This window comes from Moschus berezovskii, chromosome 15 (assembly GCF_049115385.1).
Source record: "Moschus berezovskii isolate FMDL1 chromosome 15, NW_MosBer_1.0, whole genome shotgun sequence".
NCBI lineage: Eukaryota > Metazoa > Chordata > Mammalia > Artiodactyla > Moschidae > Moschus > Moschus berezovskii.
The window spans coordinates 4321306-4333644 of NC_142474.1; the positions used below are offsets into that span (position 1 = coordinate 4321306).

The following is a 12339-nucleotide window of genomic DNA, read 5'->3' on the forward strand; positions in this document are numbered from 1 at the left end:
GCCATCCTAGTCAGTCAGTTGTCCTGTAAGAAAAGGAGTTTCTGGGTTTCATAGGGTTCAATGACTGCCTCTGTGTAGGGGCTACTCCCAGCTGTGGACAGAACGTGCGGTCATTTCAAAGGCCATCTGGCCACGGAGCTCTGAGGCTCAGCTTTCCTGGAGCCACTTTAGGGCTGCCAGTCAAGAACAACACCTGGTGCAGGTTGAGAAACCGGGGCTCAGAGAGGTGAAGAGACACGCCCATCAGTACCCAGTTAGATCATGACCAAGTTGGAAACCAGAATTTGAGATTCCTGACCCCTTGTTCTTTCTAATCAACTCCTGGATCGATCTCCAAAACATGACTTGTGTCATGACTGGGAGTGAGGAGGAACATTAGTGTAAAATATGACTGTGAGGCATTTATCTGAGACTTTATGTATATGACACGCTTTCCTCTATTATGTGGCTTGATCCGAGAGGTTCTGATGGGTTAGAGTCCTTCCACCCCTAGCAAGTGCCCAATCTGTGCCAGCCAGTGAGATATTTCCACGAGTTTTCTATTAGATTGAGAGGATGAGTCATTCAAAGAAGTCTCATGGTGATGTTTATCTCAGGGAGTGTGGATAACTCCACAGGGGCTGAGGTTCAAGTGCAGAATGTCAGATTCACTCCAGTGATCTGAGTCTTAAGATTGTATTCCAGTTGTTCTAGAAGCAAACAAAATTAGAAGTTGGTACTTAGGGATATTGCATTGAATCTTCCACTCACTCTATTTTTTGATTAATACAGGGGTGGAGTGATTTTTCAATAAGCCTTATTTTGCTAACTTTAAACAATTTTAAATTGAGAATGTGAGACTAAGAATATGTAGCACAGGGGCACCTTGGTTGTAGGCAGAAGCTTGAAGGCATCTTGGAACTGTAGCCAAAGTAGACATAAAGGCACTTTGGACACCTTGAGGTTTCAGGGTTAGAGGGACTTCGGGGGCAATGTCATTATAAAGAACGGCTGGAGATGCACTTGTGTGGTGAGGGTGTGAGTTTAAGTTGAGTTGGATGTTCAGGTTAAGCTGTACCACTGACAGAGTTTGTGGGGCTGTCCCCCACTCCCCTTGGAATTGCTCTAATAGAGAAGGAATAGAATTTGCCTCGTTGAAAATGATTAATTATGATAATGTTAATATTCTGTTAATAATAATACCAGTTGATAATGTCAGCTTCTGGCAGTTCTGGACTTAGCAGGAAAGGCTCTCTTGATTAGATTAATGTTTCCTCCTGCATGTGGAAAATCGGGACGCAGTGACCCAAATTCGTGCATTTGCACTTTCAAAGCTACTTTGAACACATGAGGGTTCTGTGAAATAACACTGCTTTTCATGCATTTGTTCATCCGCCCACCCACTGAATACTCACGGAAGACCAGGCATTGCTCTAGACCTATTCCGTGAGTTAAATATTTTCTTGGACCTATTTTAGATGAATTAGTAAGATAAGACATAAGGTAGAGGTGTGGAAGGAGCAAGAGGCTTAAATTGGAGCTTTGACTGTGTCTTCCTCTGTGATCCTGGGAAAATGTCTTTAGAGTCTCTGGGGCTCTGAGTGCATGCTCTAGATACAGATGGTCAAGCCTTCAGTCATTTCTTCCGTGACATGATTCCAAGCTCATATCAAGTACCTGTTGTGTGCTGGGTCAGGTTGAGATTTTATAGTAAAATTCAACTTAATGGCTTGACCTCAAAGATCTTACAACTTTCAATACCATTAATACTATAGTCAGATTGTTTGACACTACCAATACCATTAATACAGATTGTCAACAGGAAGTAACATTTATTTGAAATATACATTACATGAAAAACAATTATAGCTGATATTTATCGAGCATTTATTGTGCTTAAGCTCTTTCTGTGATCTCAGTGTCCCCACTTCATAGCTGAGGAAGCTAAGGCCTAGGGAGGTGGAGGTATTTGCTCAAAGTCACACAGGTATCTGGAGATGGAGCTGGGACTTGAGCTTGGGTGTGTAGCGCCAGTCATGCTCCTCATTTAATTGTAGGGAATCTGAGTGGTTTGGCTCATCGGTGCAAAACCAGACCCCTTTCTGGTGAGATGTTCTACACTTGACCCAAGAAGTAATGCCTACGACAGAGAAAGGCCTCTTCCTGAATTTATTTTTAATGGAGATAATCAGACATAGAAATAAGAGCTGGACAAACACTTCAGGTGCCATCTAGTCCATGTGTGGTTATAGGAGACTGAGAATAAAAGAGTTGAAGTTGCTTACTGAAAGTCACACAGCAGGTTAGTGACCCAATGGGACCCCTGATGTCTGTGACAGAGTTCCTTGTCCCACACTCACTCCTTTGGGGAAAAAAAACATCCTGACTAAGAGCTATCCTTTAGAGGTGGGCGGTGATATTTTTCCAAATTCCCAGAGGAAAAGAAGTTGCAGCAGTTAGAAATATGCTAGAACTAACATGTCATGAAATGAGCTTCAGAAATTGAGATGTCAGTCATTCTGTCTTCATCAAGATGGAAGAGAAAACAGAGGAGGAGAAAGATAGCGAAGAGCGCTGCCGATCATGTCTCGGTGACATGTGCCTCCCAGCAGCCAGCATTTTACCGTGTGCCTGTGGATGGTGTTCAGGGAAGGAGCCGTGTACGTTTATTGCACAGGGGCCGGGTGCGGCTCACTGCGCACGTGACCGCTCTGTCTGCTCTTCCTTCCAGCATCCCAGTGACCGCCTCCCTCCCTCCGCTCGAGTGGCCGCTCTCCTACCAGTCAGGCGCCTACGAGCTGCGGATCGAGGTGCAGCCCAAGCCACACCACCGGGCGCACTACGAGACGGAAGGCAGCCGCGGGGCTGTCAAGGCCCCGACGGGCGGCCACCCTGTCGTTCAGGTATGGACTCGCGTTCCCGGCCTCCCGTGTCCTCGCGGGCCACTGGGCCGCTCACTTCTGCGGAGCTGCTGTTTGGTGCTTATTAGACCACGGTGCATGTCTCAGCTTCCTATTCCTCGAAGGGATGGGAAGTCTCGGATTGAGTGTCGGAAGCTAACAAGGCCACTCAGAAGCCAGGGAAAAAGTCTTGCCGAGCTGCATAAGGATCGAAGTGATACTCATGCTGTCTTCTTCCTTCTCTTTCTGATTGAGAAACCGCTGTAGTTTAGTGGGGGTGTCTGGATTGAAGGTTTCTGAAGCCATCATTTTGTGTTTAAATTTTAGGTGAGAGTCCATTAAGGAAAACCAGCATATGGAAAAGTGGGGAAAAGTTAAAACTATACACAGTCCAACTGGACTGGAATACTTTTTTTTTTTTTTTTTTACCGTTTGGATATGTCCCTGTTGCTTGGTTTCTATTCACAAACATTGCACTGTCTGTCCCTGTACAGTTATATACTTGATGTTACAGTAGCTTCTACTTTGATTTTTTTTTTTTCTGTTTACATCATACCCAGAGCTTCGTACTGTTTTTTCCTTAATCATTATCTTTCATGTCTGTGGCTTTTGATTTAACCTTAGATATTGTTTTCAAAATAAGTAGAGAATTCTTGTTGTTGTTTTTAATTTCCCTCCGAAATGATCAGAGTTAAAGTATTCTTAATTGTATAGTCTGGTTAACCAGGAACTGCTGCCTGGTGCCTACCTGCCAACTCAATTAACCAGCCCTTTAATACATTTAAATTAATTTAACTCTTTTTTTAAAATTTGCCTTAAAGTGAAGGCAAAGTATTTAAAAGTATAAAGTGAGGGCGAAGTGTCGCGTGAAGGCAAAATGCTCATAAAGGGTTCTATGATAAGAATCTGGTGGTGCGCCAGAACCTTTGAGAGCAGCTGTTAAAAATGCAGATTCTTGAGCACCTCCTGAAACTGTGTAATGTGAGTACAATTCAGACAAAAAACAAACATACAAACCTTAACCCCTAATATTTCCACAGGTAGCTTTGCGTCTGTACACCTGGTTAAGGACTTCAGTGATACGGGCTGGAACTTCTAAATCCTGGTAGTTGGTTTCTTTCTAAATCTAACATCACAAATTTGGGTGGATTTGTTTCTGTTCGTTGCTTTTCATTTCCCACGTGGTACGTTCTCTTTCTTTGCGTGTCTGGTGTTGACTGTGGTGATGCTGGGACGGTGATGTGTACTGGGCGTTGTAGAGACTCTCAATTCTGCTGTCTTCCTCTAAAGGTAGTTCAGTTGCTGGCTAGTCACTTTGAACTTTCATAGATTTGATTTTACTCCTTGTTATGGTGGGCCTGTGCAAGGCCTGCGGTGTTCCCCATACCCTTCAACTTCGTAGGGTTAGCCATTAAAGTCCTTCTTTTTTGAATCTAGTTGAGGCTTGGTTTTACATTTTTACTTAATATTTTTGTTTATTTATCTATTTTTGGCTATACTGGGCCTTTGTTGCTGTGTGCGGGCTTTTTTCTCCAGTTGCAGAGGGCGGGGGTCCTCTCGAGTCGCAGTGGGCGGGCGTTTCGTTGCTGCGGCTTCTCTTGTGGCGGAGCGTGGGTTCCCTGGCACGTGGGTTTCATTAGGTGAGGTGTGTGGGCTCAGTTGTTGGGGCTCCAGGGTTCTCGAGTTGGGCTCAGTAGTTGTGGGGTGGGCTGGTTGCCCCGAGGCATGCGGGATCTTCCCAGACCAGGGATCCAACCTGTGTCCTCATCTTGAAAGGCAGATTCTCCACCTCTGGACAGCCAGGGACGTCGCAGGCCTGGTTTTAGACTGTGTGAGGGCGGGTCAAAAGTAGGCTTTACTCTAAGGCATGACCTCATTCTTAAGGCCTAGTCTTTTCGGATACTCTTTGGGGAGGTCACTCCTTTCTGATGGGCTCGAATTCCGATATTCCAGCTCCGCTGAACCTCCAGCTTCTCTGTTTCCCTTTTTACCCTATAGCTGCCTCTTTGTGATAAACCCGCACATATCCCCTGTGATTACCCAGCCCAGCCCTTGGTCACGGACTTGGGGAATCCCCCAGCCCCTTCCCCCTCTCTGATGCCTTACCCACAGATTCTAGCTGCTTCTACAGCCTGAGACTGAACCCTTCCCTCACCCCTTGCTCAGCAGGACCACTGTGTTCTGTTTGAACTCCACGCTCTGAATGTGGGAGGGAAAGTGTCCCCAGGCAGAGAGCTGCAGGGAACATGGGTTCTCCTCGTGTGTCTCCTTTCCCTCATGGACCACAGTCATGTGCTGCCTGCCGTCTAATGCCTGAAAGCAGTTGGCTTATTTTTTTCTGGGTTGAAAAGGCACATCCATCTTGATCCTTTCATGACCTTCAATCTCAAATATGTTCAGCATTGTTTTAACTTTTTATTTTATATTGGAATGTGGCCGATTAACAATGTTGTGAAAGTTTCAGGTGGACAGCAGAGGGACTCAGCCATACATGTACATGTGTCCATTCTCTTCTAACCACCGACCCCCCGAAAGCAGTTGACTTATAAACTTTTGTCATATATTATAGTTGTTTATGATGGTAGGACTGGTCTCATATTATTTGCTCCATCATGCTTGAAAATTGATTTTTGGAGAAGAAACTCTTCATATCGTTATCAAGTGAGGCTTATCTACTCTAGGACTCCTGGTCTGGAGGCAGTGGAAAGGTATGTTGGAGTCAAAGCCTTTGGTTGTAAAGGAAAGAGAAACTCATTGAAAGGCAGTGAGCAAAGGGGGAGTGTGTGAGGAGCCTACTGGAGTTACATATAATCAGGTCAGGAGATTCAGCTCAAGAAGAACCTGGGCTGGTGGTCACGAGTCTGAGATTTATTTCTCTGCTCAGTCAATCCAGTCAACAGGTGGATACTTCCTGCAGGAATCTGCTGAGCACTGGCCCTTTGCCATCTGCTTAATGCTGAGGTTCAGTAAAGACTGAGAGAGAAGCTATGGTCTTCTTCTCTATGGAGCTCACGGTCGGGGGGTACAAAGTTGCTGACTTAAATAATCATGCAAACAATAACATTGCAAACTGTGGCAAGTGGCAGGAAGGAAGCGTGCATGAGGCTCTCGGTGCATAAGATGGAGAAGTCAGTGTAGACAGGGGAAGGTTTCCCTGGTAAGATGTCCTTGAAGACGAGACCAGGGCTGCGGATGCGTGGTGGGAGCAGTAGGTGCAAATGCTTGGGGGCAGAAGGAAGCAAACTACGGCAGAGGAACTTGAGGGAGCCAAGGTAACTGGACTTTGAAGGGCCAGAGGGAGGGAGCGTGGGGCCGGAGTGTGTGCAGCCTGGTCAACCACGGGGGAGGATTTGGCTTTCATCCTGGCACGGGAAAAGCAGGAAGAAAGAAGAAGAGTTGGGGGCTCTGCCCACGGGGTCTGTCCTCGGGGGCTACATAGTGCCTTTGCTGTCTGATTATTCATCAAGCGTTTGTGTTGCACTGCTCAGTTCCAGGCATGGGTCTAGATTCTGGGATATGGTATGAACCAAGCAGCCAGAAACCCTCACCCCCATGAACTTACAGTTTAGCAAGATGATGCAAATAATAGTTAACACATAGCAAGCACTCACTGCATGTCAGACCCTTTTCCAAGTGAGAATCTATGTTAAGTTAAATTTATTTAATCCTCAGAAAAGCCCTAGGAAGTAGTTACAGTTAGGTCAAGGAGATGTCAAGGACCTTACTCAAGGTCATAGCTCTCGAATGGGACTTAGAATATGGACTCTGGTGTCTGGCTTTGCCTGCTAGACAGCTTTTCTCATCTTCCACATCTCTCTGCAGACCAACTTTCCCTGTCTCCTTGTTCTCACAAGACAGAGAAGACCTGCCTGGTGGAAAGATGCCCGCACCTCCTGCCTGTCAGATTTTTTATTTTGTCTTAATTCTAGTCCCTCACCAGCTTGTTGGAGTCCAAATCCTGACCTTTAGGGAGATCCTAATTGTCTCTGATTAGGAAGGGTGCCACCCACTGTCCAGTTAGCTTGGCCAGAGAGGTCAGACCATGTGCAGTGCAAGACTCTGCTCACCCATTCATCAAGGGCTGGGGCCATGGAAAGTTCCAGAAAAGGAAGTGTAGATGCAGTTCTGAAGATGGCCTTTACCCTGTGCCTGGCACTCACGCTTCTCCTTCCAGCAACTCCCCAGGATCCATCTTTTTTCTTCTTTTTCCCTTTTGGCCGCACATGCAACACGCAGGATCGTAAGTTCCCCGACCAGGGATCAAACCTGTGCCTCCCACGCCCGCCTCCCACAATGGGGCCGCTGCACCACCAGGGAAGGCCCTCTGCCCCTCTTCTGGTTCGTTACTTTGAAAACCCAGTGTATGACTTAAATATGTGTAGCCATATCCTCAAAAGACACAGAGTGAAGCCTTTTTTCTTTTTTAAATCATTTGAATAGATTGGCTTTTCTTCAAAATGAAATGTGCTAACCCCTGATTTGCTTTAGCATAGGAAGTCATTAAAAAAAAAAAAGAAAGCCTCTTTGAAAAATGAAAAGAAGAGGGAGCTTTAAGAAGACAAGGACTCTTAACCTTTAAGGAGGTGTGAAAGCCTCCGTCAAACCCCGGAGGATTGCCCTTGCAGCCGCAGAAGAGCCTGCCCGGCCTCGCCCGGGAGCTTCTGCCGCTGTCTCTGTCTCCCCCTCCATCCGTGTCTCTCTCCGCACTGTGCCCTGGCTCTCTTTCCTCCGTCTCAGTGACTGGTTCCCACCCTTCTCTTTATCTGCCACACTATAAAACCTCACTTTTTCTGTACGCCTTCTGGTTTTATGCGCCTCTTTGTATGAAAATAAAATGAGTACACGACCATTTCTTTCGCTTTCTTTAAATATAAAATTGCAGATCTTAAGCATATGCCATGTTCCGCTGTTTTGGTTTTTTTTTTGTCTTTTCTTTCTCTTGAATGTCAGTTGGTCTGGGAAGAAAGTCTGCTCCAAACTTTAAATGCTTTTCAGATCTCATGACTCATTCACTCGGTGAATACTTTGTTGAGGGCCTGCTGTATGCCAGGCAGTGTGCCAGGCGCTGGTGAAGTACTGATGGGTGTGTGAGACGGATGAGGTCTGTGCCCTGCTGGAACTCAAGGGGGTGGGCAGGACGTGTCAAGCGGACCGGATGGTTTGGTGTGACTGTCGCTGAGATGTGGGTGGGTCAGGCAGGCCAGATAAGGCCATCTGGGATTATAGCTGGACTCCAGGGCAGACTGACAGCTGACTGGGAGTTCATCTGCTGGGTGTGCAAGTTGGGGGTGACTGCTGGGACAGACGAGCTGTGCCAGGTGACCACTGCTCGGATGGCCTATGCTAGACGGAGGGTCTCTCTACGGAGCTGACTTGTCACCTGGAGCCTGGAGCGGGTGACAGAGTCAGCAAAGAGAGGAGTACTGCCCACCCTCTCTCTGCCTCCTTTGGTGTGGTGGGCGGGGGGAGTGCTCCATGCACAGGACACAGCACATGCAAAGGTCCTGAGGCAGGGAAGAACTTCTGAGGATCTGAAGGAAGGCCAGTGTCACTTGACTAGCTCGGAGGGTGATGGTCGGCAGGACTCATAAGCCAAGATGAGGAACTAGGGTTTTACTTCCGGGCAAGGGGAAGGGAGTAGTGAGTTTTGAGCAGGGAAGGAAGGCGATTCTGATTGAATACTTTGGGATCGCTTGGGCTTCCCTCTAAGGAGTGGGTTCCTCTAAAGCAGGAAGCAGGGAGGGGAATTTGACAGGGTGTGGCGGTGCCAGGTGGAAGGTCAAGGTGGTGAGGATGGGGAGGTGGCACCGGGAGGGAGAATGGGTTCGATGGTGTGAGGTTCGGGACTCGGTGCTGGCTTAGCCGTGGGTGCAGGGGAAGTGCCATCTGCCACTCCGGAAGACTGGGGTGAAAGTCATTTTCTTAGGGGAAGATTACAAGTTCGTTGTGGGGTGAGGGAATTAGGAAGGGCTTGTGAGGCATTCAGGCCGTGTTGGCAAGCCTGTGGTTGTGTGTATGAGCCTGGAAGGTTCACCTGGAAAGCTCTGAATCCCATGGAACTAGAGCCCGTTTATGGTTCTTTCTGAGGAGTCTGCGTGTCTCAGCTCTTTGCCCTGACTTTGACCTGTGGGGATCAGAGAAACGGAACCACTCAGTTCACCTCGAAAGAGCCACATGCCTTTTGGTGGAAGCTGGCTATCATTTCCTCGTTCTATTTCAGGGCAGGAAGCAGTGGTCCTTGGGTGGACAAAACTGGCATTCAAAGGCAGCTTTGTAAGGTTGGGCTTTAAGTGTTTTCCTGGCTCTTTAGCTGATGGGAGCTCATAATACCCCAGTTGAGAGCTGCCTGTATAATGCCATTGTCATTAATCCTTTCCCTGCCTGCTTCCAGACCCTTTCACCGTAACCCTGCATTAGAAATTCCCCGTAGAGGACACTCGGTTAGTTTCTTCATCCATCCTTGTGCAGGGGCTTTCGATAAATGTTATTTTCACCACTCTCTGGGATGTGTTTTCAACTGAAAGAAGGATTGGAAAGCCATCCTTTTTGTTAGAAAGTAATCAAAATCCGAAGCTGTTTAAGCGCACTACACACCTTCAAAGACAATACTCCTGATTCTTTCCAACAGATGTTCAGACATATGGAAACAACATGGGCAGTTCCTTTAGGAGAAATTCCTTGCAGATGCAGAAACCTGATCTCAGTTTCGTCCTGGGTAACAGGACCGAGCTTCACAGGGAGAAGACCTGGGGGCTGGGCCGCACCTGTCCAGTTGTCGCCTTCCCAGCCCAGAGGAGGCCAGTCTAGGCTCCGAGCTTTCATCTCGTAAAACAGATTACAGGGCAGTGATTTTCATCCTGTTGGATTTGGGCTCTGTCCTTGCTGCGACTCGCTTTAAATTATGTCTGAGACCGGGGAGAAAGAAGCCAGATGGGGTTTCCTCCTTACCAGGCGAAACTGGAGTCGTGACGGGGAGCCTCGCTTCTCTGGCAATCGGCTGGGCGTGTTGGCTTCTGTTGACTCATAAAACTCTGTGCTCGGTGAGGCTGGCTGGGGAAACAGGAAGTGGGACTTGCTGAGGCTAATTTGTCTTGATCAGGGCTGCTGTATTTGCTTGACAGAGGTTCCATCAGACCTTCTGGGGAAGGAAAAAAGAGGAGGGAAACGATGCTTCAGCTTCAGGGGAGGAGCGTGTGTGATGAGATCACCAGGGGCTCATCTTGCTCCTTGGCTCAGAATTCATCACTATGCACCTACCAGGGGCCCGGCCCGTTCCAGGTGCTGGGAATACGGCCGTGACTGAAACAGAGACAAATTCCTGCTCCCGTGGCATTGACTTTCTGGCTGCAGTGAGATAAACAATACATCTAATAAACAGGAAAATTCAATAGTGTGTTGGAAGGTGATAAGTGCTATGGGAAAACCTGCTGCTTTGGGGAGGGGAAACGGGCGTGGTCGGATAGGCCTTCCTGAGAAGCTGGCATCCAAGCCCGGGGAGCGAAAGGTGCAGGTTTCTGGGGATGAGCGCTCTGGGGGCCAGGGCCACGCTGGCTGCGGCCTGGGGGCAGAGGGGAGGCCTGTGTGGGGAGGGCAGGCTGAGTCAGGGGCCTCTAGGAGAAGGCGGGGCCCGGAGGATGCGCAGACTCAGGCCTCGGGCTCTGCAAACTCAGGCGCAGGGCGGTGGGGGCCGGGAAGACCGGGTCTGAGGGGTCTCGGCGGGATCCCTCCGCTGCGGCTGAGGACTGCCGTCGAGGGGCTGGGAGAGGAGTAGGGAGACGCGGGAGGCTAGTGGTCCAGGCGACGCAGGCAGGCGGCCGGGCACTGAGGGGTGGGAGACCCGAGAGGTGTTGGGTTCTCGGTGTGTTCAAGCTCATCAGATATATATATATATTTTTTGAGACACGGGTCACAGGCAGGAGGCGCGGTGTGGCTGTAGTCTTGGGGAAGGCTGGAGTCCCGAGGGTTGAGCAGGCCTGCCCCCGCCACTGTGATGCTCCTGTTTTCAGAGGGGAGCGACCGTCTGGGGCTGGCTTGACCTGGCCTTTTCCTTTAAAGGTTGGGGTGGGGATGCCGAGGCCAGCTTTAGGAGGAGCCGTCCTCACCTCCCTGCCTTTGTCTGTGTTTCAGTCTCTTGATTGTAACACTGGCCATTAAAACCTTTTTTTTTTTTAAATAAAAGAGTACAGACCAAACCAAGTGTATCTGTGGGCCAGATGTAGCCCTCCTGGGTGACCTTGGCTGGGGCTGGAGTGCTCACGTAGGCCTTGTAAAAGCAGGGAGACAGGTGCTGGCCTTGGGTGAGCCGTGGGGTGGGGGGAACAGAGGGTCCTGGGGGCGGGGCGGCCCGGCGATGGGTGGTGCAGTGTGCTCACCTGACTGCGCGCCGGAAACGCCGAGGGAAGCGTGGGGTGCTCACGGGACAGTAAAAATGATCATGGCTGAGCACGGACCTCGCCCACCCCTCGCCCCCAGTGGAAGCAGAGAACGGAGGCTTCTAGGATCTTGAACGAATAGCGGTTCCAGAAAGAGAACAGTGCTTGCAGTGTGTCTGGCAACCAGTGGGAACACAGAGAGGAAGCGTCACTTGTTCATAAACAAATCTGTGGGTCCTTGTTAAGGGCCAGGCGGGGGGATCGAACAATGGAGGCTACATGTGCTGAGCATCTTCTGGGGACTCCTTCAAGTTAGCCGCTTAAATCTTTGTAGCCACGCCGTGGAGTGTGGGTGGTAGGATGACTCTCGTTTTACAGACAAGGACACTGGGACACAGAGAGGGTAGGCAACTTAGCTGATGTCACCCAGCTGGTAAGTGGTGGCTCTGATTTGGACTTCAGTTCAGTTGCTCAGTCGTGTCCGACTCTTTGCGACCCCATGAATCACAGCACGCCAGGCCTCCCTGTCCATCACCAACTCCCAGAGTTCACTCAAACTCATGTCCATCAAGTTGGTGATGCCATCCAGCCATCTCATTCTCTGTCGTCCCCTTCTCCTCCTGCCCCCAATCCCTTCCAGCATCAGAGTCTTTTCCAGTGAGTCAACACTTCACATGAGGTGGCCAAAGTATTGGAGTTTCAGCTTTAGCATCAGTCCTTCCAATGAACACCCAGGACTGATCTCCTTTAGGATGGACTGGTTGGATCTCCTTGCAGTCCAAGGGACTCTCAAGAGTCTTCTCCAACACCACAGTTCAAAAGCATCTATTCTTTGGCGCTCAGCTTTCTTCACAGTCCAACTCTCACATCCATACATGACCACGGGAAAAACCATAGCCTTGACTAGATGGACCTTTGTTGGCAAAGTAATGTCTCTGCTTTTTAATATGCTATCTAGGTTGGTCATAACTTTCCTTTCAAGGAGCAAGCGTCTTTTAATTTCCTGGCTGCAATCAGCATCCGCAGTGATTTTGGAGCCCAAGGAGGTGTATAGGCAGAACCTGCCCTGAACCACTGGTCTGTGCTGC

The 12339-nt window shown here is 48.9% G+C and overlaps 1 protein-coding gene across 6 annotated transcripts in view; it reads left to right on the forward strand.

Moving 5' to 3' along the window:
- Positions 1-12339, forward strand: part of NFATC2 (nuclear factor of activated T cells 2) — a 162754-nt gene that overhangs the window by 38594 nt on the left and 111821 nt on the right. For all 6 annotated transcript variants that reach the window (XM_055393739.2, XM_055393745.2, XM_088843663.1 and 3 more), the window contains exon 3: positions 2711-2882. In XM_055393739.2, the coding sequence (XP_055249714.1) occupies positions 2711-2882 (172 nt within the window). The remainder of the gene's footprint in view (positions 1-2710; positions 2883-12339) is intronic.